Source organism: Carcharhinus amblyrhynchos, chromosome 34, assembly GCF_965287045.1.
Source record: "Carcharhinus amblyrhynchos chromosome 34, sCarAmb.v2.hapA, whole genome shotgun sequence".
In the NCBI taxonomy this organism is placed as follows: domain Eukaryota; kingdom Metazoa; phylum Chordata; class Chondrichthyes; order Carcharhiniformes; family Carcharhinidae; genus Carcharhinus; species Carcharhinus amblyrhynchos.
The window spans coordinates 4778622-4793748 of NC_137357.1; the positions used below are offsets into that span (position 1 = coordinate 4778622).

At 43.6% G+C, this 15127-nt stretch overlaps 1 protein-coding gene across 1 annotated transcript in view; it reads left to right on the forward strand.

Annotated features, from left to right (window-relative positions):
- The window catches only part of LOC145361449 (cytotoxic granule associated RNA binding protein TIA1-like), a 65670-nt gene that overhangs the window by 14321 nt on the left and 36222 nt on the right, over window positions 1–15127 (forward strand). Inside the window, exons 2-4 of the mRNA XM_080217267.1 lie at window positions 6921–7017; window positions 10074–10169; window positions 14731–14785. Coding sequence (XP_080073393.1) covers window positions 6921–7017; window positions 10074–10169; window positions 14731–14785 — 248 coding nt within the window. The remainder of the gene's footprint in view (window positions 1–6920; window positions 7018–10073; window positions 10170–14730; window positions 14786–15127) is intronic.

Below are 15127 nucleotides of genomic sequence, written 5' to 3' on the forward strand. Positions count from 1 at the left end.
CTTTGGAAATACAAGGTGCAACTCAAAATTGATTGCATAATTTCTGTGGATTCAGTTGCAACAGTGCTTCTGCACTAAATTCAGGTTAAAAATTAATTTGTAAACTCAGGAATTCTTCAATAGAAATATAGTTTTGTCTTTCCCTCCCTCCCTCACTCACTTTCTCTCTCTCTCTCTCTCTCTTTCTGCCTCTCTTTCCCTCTCTCTCTTCTAATGATCCAGCTGGGGAAACACTAGATTGTACGCTGTGTAAATCACGTCATCACATTGTTTGAACAATTGGTTACTCGGGATATGTGGCTGTCCCTCCAAGCGTAGCTTTTGGATTCTGACGCAGGTCCTGTACAGTGTTCCTGATCTCAACGTCTGTCCACCTTGTTCAGATGTTGTTTTTTATTTTCTTGTCACCCAGCCCCATTGGCCAGAATAGTTGCACATGCTGAAATACTTCAATTCACGGTCACTTTTCTGAAAATATTAACTCGGCGATGATAAACAACTTTCATCAGCTTCTCAAATGAGTATCAGTGTGTTCTATGTTACCCTGGCTTTGTGGGGTGGCACAGTGGTTAGCACTGCTGCTTCACAAAGCAAGAGACCCAGGTTCGATGCCTGAAGTCGGGTCACTGTCTGTGTGGAATCTGCACATTCTCCCCATGTCTGCGTAGGTTTCCTCCGGTTGTTCCAGTTTCCTCCCACAGTCCGAAAGATGTGCTGGTTAGGTGCTAAATTCTCCCTTAGTGTACCCGAACAGGACTGTGGCGATCAGAGGATTTCCACAGTAGTTTCATTGCAGTGTTAATGTAAGCCTACTTGTAATGAACAAAATAAACTTTTTTAAAGAGGAAATCCCATCACTATCGTTAATTTGAATAAAATAATGGCATTAACCTTTATGGAACTTTCTGTTTGCTTTAGAGTTTTTGCCCTTTCAGTTTTAATCAATCAGTAAAGTAACTGTGTCTACTCTATCTTGAATGAGGACAGCAAGGCTCAGGTTCTTTTTAAACTGTATATTCCAGTGAGAGTTAGTGTCTTCAGGAGTAGAATGGAGGAAATGGGAAGGGAACAAAGTCATGAATGGCAGAAAGGTATAGTTTACACCTGTTACTCTTTTTGTACCAAGTGTATAGAACTTCTGTTCAGTGAATGGCAAACTCACTCAATTTCAAACCAGTTCAGAACCCTGACCATTTCTTGCGTTGCAATGATCAATCAGTTCAAACAGGACAAAGCCTCATTACCTCTCCGCTTGACATAAAGTGAATCAAGAACAAAGAAAATTACAGCACAGGAATAGGCCCTCCAAGCCAGCACCGACCATGCTGCCCGACTGAACTAAAATCCCCTACTCTTCCAGGGACCATATCCCTCTATTCCCACCCTATTCATGTATTTGTCAAGACACCCCTGAAAAGTTACTATCGTATCTGTTTCTGCCACCTCCCTTGGCAGAGAGTTCCAGGCACTTGCCACCCTCTGTGTAAAAAAAAAACACTTGCGTCGTACATCTCCTTTAAACCTTGCCCCTTGCACCTTAAACTTATGCCTCCTAGTTATTGATGCTTCCGCCCCTGGGGAAAAAGCTTCTGACCATCTACTCTGTCCATGTTCCTCATAATCTTTTAGATTTCGAAAAAGGAAACAGTGGGCAACTTCTATGTTTATTCAGTCTGCATGACCTGCTAGTTGCAGTGTATGATCCCTGCAAGAATACTGTGCATGCACACCTCTCAAAGGGAGTGTTGCTTATGCACTATCTGTTTATTTACTGTCTGGCTGTGCAGCTTAAAGTATTAATGTAAGCCTCCTTGTAACGAGCATTGATCGGTAGTGTGATGGAATACTCTCCACTCGCCATGGTGAGCGTGACAGCAACACCACTTAAAATGCTCAACGCCATCCAGGACACATCAGCTCGCTTGATTGGCACCCCATTGACAAACATTCACTCCCTCTACAACAAACGCACAGTGGCAGCAGTGTGTACCATCTACAAGATGCACTGCAGCAACTCGTGAGGACTCCTTCCACAGCACCTTCCAGAGCACCTCTTAGAAGGACAAGGCCACATTGGAGCACGACTGGTTGTAGCCTCTCTCCAAGTTGCACACCATCTTGACTCGGAACCATATTGCTTTTCCTTTATCATCAATGGGTTAAAATGTGGAATATTACAAAACTGCACTGTAGGAGTACCTTCACCACAGAGACTACAGAAGGTCAAGAAGGCACGTCACCATCTTCTCGAGGGCAACTGGGAATAAGTGTGCGCAGCCACACCCATATCCCATAGATATATTGGCTTGTGTGCTAATGCAGTAAATTGATTACCGTCATGGTTGAACAGGATATTTGTTTGTGGTTTTGCCTCCTCTCAAAACCATGACTGAAATAAATGCCTTTGAGCTGACAATTAAAATTTACATGGATGTTGCTCTCCAGTGATAACCAGGCAGAGTAGAATTAGCAGGTGTTACAATAAGGGAAAAGGATACAAGATTAAGGAGAACTTATACAAATCATTGGTTAGAACTTGGCTTCCTGTGTTTTTTATAATTACACGGGATATGAGTACCACTGTCTTGGCACAGCATTTGTTGCCCATCCCTAATTGCCCCTGAGAAGATGGTGGTGAGCCGCCTTCTTGAACTGCATGCCATTCAAAGGAGTCCAGTCAACCTAACCTGCACATCTTTGGACAGTGGGAGGAAACCGGAGCACCCAGAGGAAACCCACGCAGACATGAGCAGGTGCAAACTCCACACAGACAGTGACCCAAGCCGGGAATCGAACCCAGGTCCCTGGAGTTGTGAAGCAACAGTGCTAACCATTGTGCTACCATGCCGTGGATAGTGATGAAGATGTCAGAGAATACAGCAGGATGTCGAGGGGCTGGAAAATTGGGCAGAGAAACGGCAGATGGAATTTAATCTGGACCAGTGTGAGGTGATGCATTTTGGTAGATCCAATTCAGGTGGGAGCTATAAAATAAATGGCAGAACCATCAGGAGCATAGAGACACAGATCTGGGAGTACAGGTCCACAGATCGTTAAAAGTGGCAGCACAGGTTGAAACAGTGGTGAAGAAAGCATGTGGCGTGCTTGCCTTCATCGGCCAGGGCATCTCGTATAAAAGTTGGCAAATTACATTATAAAATGTTGGTTAGGCCACATATGGAATACTGTGTCCTATTCTGGTCACCATGCTATCAGAAGGATGTGGAAGGTTGGAGGGAGCACAGAAGAGGTTTACCAGGATGTTGCCTGGTCTGGAGGGTATTAGCTGTGAGGAGAGATTGAATAAACTGGGATTGTTCTCCCTGGAAAGACGGAAGCTGAGGGACGACCTGATAGAAGTTTATAAAATTACGAGGGGTGTCGATAGGGTGAACAGTTGGAAGCTTTTTCCCAGGGCAGAAATGATAATCACAAGGGGACACAAGTTCAAAATAAGGGGGGGAAGGTTCAGTGGCGATGCGGGGGGAAGTTTTTTATATAGAGGATGGTGGGGGCCTGGAATGCACTGCCAAGTGAGGTGGTTGTGGCAGATGTGTTAGCGACATTTAAGACTTACCTGAATAGATACATGAACAGATGACAGTGGTCTAGAAAGGGCAGTGTGATTGGCGCAGGGCTGGAGAGCAGAAGGGCCTGTTCCTGTGCTGTACTGTTCGTTGTTTATTCTATCCCCCTCAGCCTTCTGAACTCTGACCTTCAACCTCTCATTGATTGGATGGGGGTGGCAGTTGATTTTGTTCTGTTTGATCGGGGCAAGTCTAATGATTTGTTTCACGTGTCATTTCTTATTCAAATCCGATAAGTACTGTCCAATTTGAAATAATGGGTCCAAAGGTTATGGACTGTGGCAACAACTTTTCCTTTTGAGGTGAGCGGAAGGTTAGTATTTGGGCAACACTTGTTACACTCGAATGGTGCATAGCCATTTTTAGCAAGTCCTTCAGAGTTGTTACTCTTTGCCCATTTTCTTCTGAAAAAGCCGTGTTCTTGTATCCTGATGGACACAAAGTATGAACGTTGACGCTGCCGGCAAACAGTCAGGAGGATGTGTGCAGAACTTTACAGGAACTAGATCAAAATAGACTTTAATTATGTTCTTACGTGTAGATTCTGTTCCGTGTGTATCTTCATGTGAACTCGGGGATCTCACTATAAAATTTTAACAAGTCTAGACAGGGTAGATTCAGGGAGGATGTTCCCGATGGTGGGGGAGACCAGAACCAGGGGTCACAGTCTGAGGATTCATTACCACAGGAAGTAATTGATGGTAAAACATTGAACGTATTCAAGAGGCAGCTGGATATAACACTTGGGGAGAAAGCAGGATTAGGCTTTTGAGTTGGATGATCAGCCATGATCATGATGAATGGTGGAACAGGTTCGAAGGGCAGAATGGCCGCCTCCTGCTCCGATCTTCTATGTTTCTATCAAACTTTGTGTTACTGTTTAACATTCATTTGGTATTTGGAACTGAGCAGCGACAGATAAGCCATGATCTTATTGAATGGCGGGGCGGGCTCGAAGGGCTGGATGGCCTACTCCTGCTCCTATTTCTTATGTTCTTATGTGGATCATCTATACCCAACATTCATCGAAGCAAAAAGATCCCACGACAGAGGTTAGTCCTGTCCTCTGTGCTGTAGTTTTTCTATGTTCTAAGAGCTAACACAAAAATATTTAAAATTCATCTGATTTGTGTTACCACATTACATATCAAGTTAAATTCTGACTGTGTGGAGATTTCTGCTGTTAGTATGTTGATCCATTTATGCTAGATTACAAATTCTTCTGCTTTGCTGAGTGGTGATTTAAAGCTCATGAAGACAAAATATTTTGGCACAGGAAAAGGGCCTTTCTACATGGCCCCTTGATTGAACTCAAACTCATCTCAACTCGCCTCCATTCTCCTTTTGTTCAGAGGTGTCCCTTCCTGTCTGTTAGACTCTCTTTAGCTTTATTAATTATGTGCGATCTCTTTATTTTTTAAATGCTGCCAAGCATTTGCTCATTTGTACTTCTCGATGCGTGACTTCTCGAACCATGCTACATGGTTCTAGTCAACATTCTCTTAAAGTGCTTCAGGATTGCAGCACTGCCTGGGGGGAATATTGGCCTCTGACAGTGCGCTCTCCTGTTTAAGTTGTAGGGTTGCCTGCAAATCCAGCAGCTTGCTTGTGTGGAAGTGATTAAAAAAAAATCAATGTCTGACGAAGGCTCTTTGAACCGAAATGTTCGTTCGCCACACGGGCTGCCTGTGTAAAGTTTAAAGTTTATTTATTAGTGCTGTAAATTGGCTAACATTAAAACTGCAACGAAGTTACTGTGAAAGTCCCCCAGTCACCACGCTCCGGCGCCTGTTCGGGTACACTGAGGGAGAATTTAGCACCTCACCAGCATGTCTTTCGGACTGTGGGAGGAAACCGGAGGAAACCCATGCAGACACAGGGGAGAATGCGCAAACTCCACACAGTGACTCAAGCCAGGAATCGCAGCCTAGTCCCTGGCGCTGTGAGGCTGTAGTGCTAACCACTGTTACACCATTATGATCACTTCCTGGAGTAATGGTTCAGCAGGAACCGTGTCAATATTCCAGATTTAATTTGGATGGTTCATTGCAAAGAAAGGGGGTGGGTGTTGTTTAAGGGATCTGGGAAGAGGATGAATAAAATGTTGTTCGAACTAATGGCTTGTGTGGAGGGTAAATATTAATCTGCAAATCCTGGGCTGAATACTTGGCTTTCTGTTATCATTAGTTTTGTATAATAATTTGAAAACCTACCAACTACCCAAGTTGATTTCTGCGATTTAATATATTACTCTCTCAGCTCCTAAACTATAGTTTACCCAATCCTCCTCTAATTTTTCTGGGGGATTTTGGAGTGTCTTCCAATTATCTTCAGCACTAGACATGACATCCGCACTTCAAGTTAGTCTGTTAAGAGATTGCTAATGATTTCAAAATCAGCATGTTTGAACTGTATCAGAAATAGCTGTTGGCTGCCTCGTTGAATCCATATTTCAGCAAAGTTAAGTCTCCGTAAACACTTGACTTTTTCCTGCCTTGTATATACATTGTCTGCTTTCAAGGACTCTGAGCCAAATAAATTTGTTTCAAATGAAAAATGATTTGTAACGGTCAAAAAAAATTTTTTTGAAATAGGTAACAGTTGTGTGACGTGTGTTGTTTGGGAATGTACTGGTGTGGAAGGGGCGGGTGTCATTCAGAAACTTAGCTAGGGGTGAGTTAACCCAACTTAATGTTCGGCTTGGGAAAGTTGTTTAAGGGGATGCATTAGAAAATATTTGCAGATGAAGTATTTGATAGTTTCCTGTATGCCTGTGTGTGTCTGCACGTGTTTGTGTATTTATTTGTGTCAGTGTATATCTGTATGTGCCTGTGTGTGTGCGTGCAAATATCCCTGTCTGCATGTGTGTTTGTGTATTTATCCGTGTCTGTGTGTATCTGTATGTGCCTGTGTAAATATCTCTGTCTGCACGTGTTTGTGTATTTATCTGTTTGTGTGTGCATCTAGGTAAATATCTCTGTCTGAACACACACATCTGTTTGTGTATTTATTTGTGTGTAGATGTGTGTCCCTGCACATGTATTTGTGTGTGTGTGCATCTCTGTGTAAATGTGTCTGAATGTGTGTTTATATATAATGTGTCTGTGCACATGCGTGTGTTGTAATTGTCTATATGTGTGCATATCTGTGTAAATATCTATCTGAATGTGTTTGTGTGTACATCTGTGTCGTATAAATATCTTTGTCTACATGTGTGTTGTATTTATCTGTGTGCGTCTGTGTAAATGTGTGTCTGCATGTGTGTTTGTGCTTGTATGTGTTTTGATAATTCATTACCATGTGGCTAATTACTTTGTACTTTTGTTTTGATAGATATGTGGGAAATCTCTCTAGAGATGTGACGGAAGCCCTCATTCTTCAACTCTTCAGTCAGATTGGACCGTGCAAAAGCTGTAAAATGATTGTTGAGGTACAGTTGCTTTTTTTAAAGGTGTTTGTCATATTCATTGAAAGGATGCATTTAATCCAAATATAACTGGTGGGAAATGATCTTTTTAAGTCATTTTCAACCTTTATTTAAAATGTACCAGAAATTTGGATTGTGATCTATTGCAATGCAAAACTGAAACTGATTTGATTCACTTGTGTCACGTGTTAGCATACAGTGAAAAGTATTGTTTCTTGTGCGCTATACAGACAAAGCATACTGTGGATAGAGAAGGAAAGCAGAGAGTGCAGAATGTAGTGTTACAGTCATAGCTAGGGTGCAGAGAAAGATCAACTTAATGCGAGGTAGGTCCATTCAAAAGTCTGATGGCAGCAGAGAAGAAGCTGTTTTTGAGTTAGTTGGTACGTGACTGCAGACTTTTGTACCTTTTTCTGGACAGTACAAGCTGGAAGAGAGAATGTCCGGTGTGCATGGGATGATGGATTACGCTGGCTGCTTTGCTGAATCTGGGGGAAGTGTAGACAGAGTCAGTGGTTTACTGCTCTCTCTCCCCTTAAAAATAGAACTAAAACTTTCGTTGCCAAGACAGGGATGCTGTACTATCATACAAAATATGTTTTAAAATGTCAGAGCTTTTTAAGACAATGTTGCTGCAATAAATCACGGTTTATAGCAAGAATTAATTACTGTGGGAGACCTCATTTGTGTAGTGCATCACAATTTGATACTTCGAATACAAGAATTTAGTTTATCTGCCTAATATACTAATTTGCTTGGCAGAGATTGAGAGCAATTATTCACTCATGTTTTCCATTTGTGTTAACTTTCCTTCACATCTTGCATCATGTTGCATAATTTCTGTCCTGAACACATTTCATCATGGTTGGGAAAATCTGAGATTTAATTCCTCGCATGTGTTGTCGCAAGCTGATCTTAACCAGGGAAACATACAATCCATATAGGAGGCCATTTGGTCCGTCGAGCCTGCACCGGCAATAATCCCACCCTATCCTCGTAACTCCACACATTTACCCTGCTAATCCCCCCCAAAACTAAGGTCAATTTAGCATGGCCAATCAACCTAACCCTAACAAACCTAACATCTTTGGAACTGTGGGAGGAACCCCTCGCAGACACGAGGAGAATGTGCAAACTCTGCACAGACAGAAGCTATTGTTTCATTTTAAGTTTTTTTTAAGTTTATTTATTAGGGTTATAATAACACTGCAGTGCAGTTAGTGTGAAAATCCTCGTTGCCACACTCCAGCGCCTGTTCGGGTACACTAGGGGCGAATTTTAGCACAGCCAATGCACCTAACTAGCACGTTTTTCAGACTGTGGGAGGAAACCAGAGGAAACCATTGCAGACATGAGGAGAATGTGCAGACTCCGCATCCCCTGGAGCCGAAATGCAACCAGGTCCCTGGTGCTTGAGGCAGCAATGCGAATCACTGTGCTGCCACATGAGCAGAGACTGATAGCCAAGTTCGGCACTCATGAGGACTGGATCTTGGGTTCATGTCACACTATCTGTAACCCCTATGACTTGCCTGGGCTTGTAAAATCTCACTAACTGTCCTGGTTGGAGACAATTCACACCTCTTTAACCTGTGCTTAACTTTCTCTCCAGTCACACTGTCTATACCTGTAAAGACTTGATTACCTGTTAAGATTTGCATTCCAACCATTATCTTGTAATTGAGTTTGCGTCTATGTATGCCCTCTTTGTGAACCGAACTCTTCACTCACCTGAGGAAGGGGCTGCGCTTCAAAAGTTCGTGCCACAAAATAAACCTGGTGTTATGGAATTGAGGGTGTACGGTTGGGAACTGTTCTTGAGCCATGGTCAAACACTTGGTGCCCAGGTTTGCAGAGGAGTAACAGCGATGTTTGCAGTTTTACCCTGAAAAATGTCAGCACATTCCGAAGAGAAACAGGGGAGATGATTTAATTCACTACTGGCGTTCTCGACTTGATCATTCATAGAATCATAGAACCTACAGTGCAGAAGGAGGCCATTCGGTCCATCAAGTCTGCACTGACCACAATCCCACCCAGGCCTTATGCCTGCAATCCCATGCATTTTCCCTAGCTCGTCCCCCTGACATGAAGATGCAGTTTAGCACAGCCAATCCACCTAACCTGCATCTCTTTGGAGTGTAGGACAAAACTGGAACACCCGAAGGAAACTCGCACAGACATGGGGGAGAACTTGCAAACTCCACACAAACAGTGACCCAAACTGGGCATTGAACTCAGATCCCTGGCGCTGTGAGGCAGCGGTGCTAACCACTGTGCTACCTTGCAACCACACGGGGTGCCACAACGGACCAATTGTGGCTTTAAGGAAATTAAAATCAAGCAAATTCCCTGCAGGAATTGAGTGTGTAAGGTTCAGAACCGTTCTTGAGCCTCATGGTCAAAGCATGCAAACACTTGGTACCCAGGCTTGCGGAGGACTAACAGCTGTCTTTGCAGTTTTACCCTGAAAAATGTCAGCACATTCTGAAAAGTAACAGAGATGATTTAATTCACTGCTGGCGTTCAAGATTTGATCGTTCATAGAATCATAGAATCCCTACAGTGCAGAAGGAGGCCATTTGGCCCATTGAGTCTGCACTGACCACAATCCCACCCAGGTCCTATCCCTGCAACCCCATGCATTTACCCCAGCTAGTCCCCCAGACACTAAGATGCAATTTAGCATGGCCAATCCACCTGACGTACACACCTTTGTGGAAGGAAGCCAGAGCACCCGGCGGAAGCCCACGCAGATCTGGGGAGAATGTGCAAACTTCACACAGATAGTGACCCAAGCCGGGAATCGAACCCGGATCCCTGGCGCTATGAGACAGCAGTGCTAACCAACGTGCTGACCCACCACTGTGTCACCTTGCTGCCCAGGTGTGGGCGTTCGCGTTCAGTTTATGATTTCCTTGTAACTTGTGAAATCGTATCTCTTTTTGAGGTTTGTTGAATTTTCCTTACCTGCCCGTTTTGGATCGCGGTCCAATCCCTCTCCTAAGCAAAGTCCCTATTGAAAGAATCAATCTGGTTTTGTTTTCCTGTTCTAACAGACTGGCAACGATCCCTATTGCTTTGTGGAGTTCTACGAACACCGACATGCAGCAGCAGCATTAGCAGCTATGAATGGACGGAAAATTATGGGTAAGGTAAGCTATCATCTAGTGTAACGGTGAGTTGTAATGAGTGTAATGGCATTCGTATGACTTTGCCCTCTTGTATGCCCTGCTGTCTTTAAAAAAAAATACTCACACTACTTTAATACTTCAGTCACAAGTAATTTAATTTTAAAAATTTATTTACTAGTCACAAGTAAGGCTTACATTAACACTGCAATGAAGCTACTGTGAAATTCTCCGAGTCACCACACTCCAGCGCCTGTTTGGGTCAATGTACTTAACCAGCACATCTTGGGAGGAAATCAGAGCGCCCGGAGGAAACCCACACAGATACGGGGGAAAATGTGCAAACTCCACAGACAGTGACCCAAGCAGCGAATTGAACCCAGATCCCTGGCGCTGTGAGGCAGCAGTGCTAACCACTGTGCCACCGTGCTGCCCCTTGTGTTAGTTAACAATAAATGTCATACTTCAACCTTTGGTGTCAGGTTTTTTCATGTAAGTGACCAATTTGAGGCCACCAATTCCCAGATCACCTCAGTCGTCCGTAAGGCAATCTCTTCATGAGGGAAAACCCACTCTGGGCCAACGATCCATCGATGAAGAAATAGGCACATTTTGTTTCCACGGGGCTGGAAATTGGGATTAAAATTCAAAATACGTCAGGGCTAATTATAGCCAGGATTAAAACGGGGTCTTGGGAATTCAACAATGAAAAAAATTTGTCATTGGAGCACAAGTTTAGCATTGTGTGAGAGAAGCGGAGTAACAGCTCTGACATTTTAGGAATGTGCATTGAACAAGGAGATTTCTGGAAAACGACTGCAGATATGGAAGAACCATAGAATAGAATCCCAGCAGTACAGAAGGAGGCCATTTGTCCCATTGAGTCTGTACTAGCCATAACCCCACCCAGGCTTTATTCCTGTAATCCCACACATTTACCCTGCTAATCCTCCTGACACTAGGGTCAATTCAGCATGGCCAGTCAACCTAACCCACACGTCCTTGTGGGAGGAAACCAGAGCATCCAGAGGAAACCCATGCAGACATGGGGAGAACATGCAAACTCCACACTGATGGTGACTGAGGGTGGAATTGAACCCGGGTCCTTGGCACTGTGAGGCAGCAATGCTAACCACTGTCGCCATGCTGGTGTATTTTAAAAGGCTGAGTTAGATAGGTGCTTGATTAACCAGCGAGTCAAATGTTATCGGAGATAGACAGGGGAGCAGAGTTGAGTTCAGAGTCCAATTGGCCATGGTCTTGGCAAAGAGCAGAGTAGGTCTGAGGGGCAGCATGGTCTGCTGCTTCTCTGCATTCACATGTTTGTAACACGCCTGGAATTTTGCCTGCCATTGTTTTTACTGTTGTGAATAGAATTGGGTCCAGGATTATTCATCAGTGTAACACCCAAGACTGGTCCTCATTTTGTTTGCTGCTTGTGATAGTGTTATTGTCAACTCTGCCAACCTGTTTAGTAGCCTAAATGTGAACTATTTCGCTTAAAGCCTCACGGCTCAGTTTGTCAAAAGGTGTCACAAGAATTTTGTTTGAGCTTTGAGGTGGCAGAAAGATAAAAATGCGAATGCTGAAAATCTGGGGGGGGGGGGCAAAGAGTGTGAAAATCCACAAGGGGCTCAGTGTATCAGAACAACAAAGCTACATTAGTGTAAAGCTTTCAGTTGTTGCTGTGCAGTGCTGAGACTCGATTCTCGACACCCGTGCCCACTGTTGGTAGTGGTAGTAAAATTCCAATACTTGAATCATAAAATCCCTGCAGTGCAGAAGGAGGCCATTCGGCCCATTGAGCCTGCTCCGACCACAATCCTGCCCCAGGTCCGACCCCCATAACCCCAGGTATTTTATCCTGCTAATCCCCTGACACTGGGGTTAATGTAGCATCACCAATCAACCTAACCAGCACGTCTTTCAGATGGTGGGAGGAAACCAGAGCATCCAGAGGAAACTCACGCAGACACAGGAAGAACATGCAGACTCCACACAGACAGTGACCCAAGGCCTGGAATTGAACTCGGGTCCCTGGCGCGCGAGGCAGCAGTGCTAACCACTGTGCCACCGTGCTGCCCATACATCTTGAATGGATGTCTTGCACAGGGACACAAAAGTAAATCTGCTTGCAAACCATAAGCAAATACGGAGTGTTCCCATGTTCGTGTGAGATGTGCTTCAGTGTTTCATTCTCTGAAAAAAAAATTGGGATTGAAACTTTAATTTGAGCGTAGATTTAACTTGCCACACTGAACCTATTTGAAAGACTTGTTGGCAGTTGCAGCAACGAGCAAAACTAGCTGTGAATTTTTAAACTGTTGTACATATTTTTAAATTGTAAAAAAAATTCCTAACAAGCCAATTCAAATGCATCCTATGTAAAAACAAAAACCTGAAAATACTTCATAATGCCCATCCTATGTATGATGTTACATGTCTTCAGGTTGAGGTGTCACAGTTAGTTGTCATGTCCTTTGCCCCACATCTTGTTTCTTCTGTCTCAATTGCATTCAGCCACACAGCTCAAAACAGTAAGGGAAAACTTTCTAATTGTGACAAATGGCATGTACAAAATCAATTATTGTATGCCAGTAGTTTATCGCACTCTATCATAATAATAGAATTGCTACTGCCCTGTATTCTGTGTATAAGAGCCCCGATAATGTGTCCTGCTTCCCCTTAATTTTCAATCATTAATTGCCATTATGATTAAAAAGACTGACATTCCAATGTCAGTGCCAGTTTTTTAAAGCTAAATGTAGCTTTGTCACTGTATACAATTGTTTATTTTTTCCTCATTTCTTATTAATCTAAACCTCAGCCACGCCAGCTATTCACAAAGAACAAAGAAAATTACAGCACAGGAACAGGCCCTTTGGCCCCCCAACCCTGCACCAACCAGGCTGCCCAACTGAAGTATAACCCCATGCCCTTCCAGGAACCATACCCCTCTATTCCCATCCTATTCATGTATTTGTCAAGCTGTCCATAGAACCATAGAACATTACAGCACAAGCCCTTCTTGGCTGTGCCGAACCATTTTTCTGCCGACTCCCACTGACCTGCACCTGGACCGTGTTCCTCCACACCCCTCTCATCCATGTACCTGTCCAAGTTTTTCTTAAATGTTAAAAGTGAGCCCATTTTCACCACTTCATCTGGCAGCTCATTCCATGCTCCCACCACTCTGTCTGAAGAAGCCCCTCCTAATATTCCCTATGAACTTTTCCCCCCTTCACCCTTAACCCATGTCCTCTAGTTTTTTTTTCTCCCCTAGCCTCAGTGGAAAAAGCCTGCTTGCATTCACTGTATACCCGTGGTCATTTTATACACCTCTATCAAATCTCCCCTCATTCTTCCAAGCTCCAGCGAATAAAGTCCTAGCCATTCAACTTTTTTCTGTAACTCAGTTTCTCAAGTCCCAGCAACATCCTTGTAAACCTTCTCTGCATTCTTTCAACCTTATTAATATCCTTGCTTTAGTTAGGTGACCAAAACTGCGCACAGTACTCTCAATTCAGCCTCACCAATGTCTTATACAACCTCACCATAACATTCCAACTCTTATACTCTGGCCTTTATAAATCGAAGTACTATGTACCAAAAGCACTCTTTATGACCCTATCTACCTGTGACACCACTTTTAAGGAATTATGTACCTGTATTCCCAGATCCTGCTGTTCTATTGCTCTCTTCAGCGTCCTACCATTTACCTTGTATGTTCTACCTTGGTTTGTCCTTCCAAAGTGCAATACCTCACACTTGTCTGCATTAAACTCCACCTGCCATTTTTCAGCCCATTTAAGTCCCTTATGGGTTCAGTCCCTTAAAAATCACCATCATATCTGTTTCCACGATCTCCCCTGGCAGCGAGTTCCAGGCACCCAGCTCCCTCTGTGTAAAAACAAAACTTGCCTTGTACATCTCCTTTAAACCTTGCTCCTTGAACCTATGACCCTGGGAAAAAACTTCATGTCCCTCATAATCTTGTAGAATTCTGTCACCCTTCAACTTCTGTCGTTCCAGTGAGAACAAACCAAGTTTCTCCAACCTCGCCTCATAGCAAATGCCCTCTATACCAGGCAACATCCTGGTAAATCTTTTCTGTACCCTCTCCAAAGCCTCCACATCCTTCTGGAAGTGTGGCGACCAGAACTGAACTCTGCATTTCAAGTGTGGCCTAACTAAGGTTCAATAAAGCTGTAACGTGACTTGCCAATTTTTAAACTCAGTGCCCCGGCCGATGAAGGCAAGCATGTCATGTGCCTTCTTGACTATTGTCTCCACCTGCACTGCCACTTTCAGTGACCTGTGTACCCAGATCCCTCTGCCTGTCAATACTCTTAAGGGTTCTGCCATTTACTGTACACCTTAAACTGCTATCCAGATATTGCTTCCAAAAGAGGCATTGTGGATAAGATCCCGAAATGTGAAAGCAAAGCCCTCCATAAGTATTTAACCTCCTGCAGGGAGGTATCCTAAGCAGGCAGGGGTAGACTAAACTTTTGTGAGAGAATGTGCAATGCTTTATTGAATTAAAATGTCCATTGTGTTCTAATCTCTATGAAATAATTTTCAGGAAGTCAAAGTGAACTGGGCCACAACTCCAAGTAGCCAAAAGAAAGACACGAGTAGTAAGTATTGCACTAATAGTGTTTTTCTTTTAAAATTCAACTTTTATTTGGCCGGTGTAACAGGCATGCTGCAAAATGTTTGAAGGGTGCAGCCTTCGTCTGTGATTTGTCCACCTGTGTTTTTCAGCAGCTTTTAGTATCCCATTCTCGTTGGAAAACCAGGGTGGCTGGACGTGAAATTTAAGTTGAGATCAAGGTGCGGTAGCAAAACTGGGGTCAGTGGGAATCAGACAAAATACTCTGCCGGTTGGAGGCATAACTGGCACGAAGACAGATGGTTGTGATTGTTGGGGGTCAGTTATCGCAGCTTCAGCTTCAGGATGTTGTTGCAGGAGTTCCTCA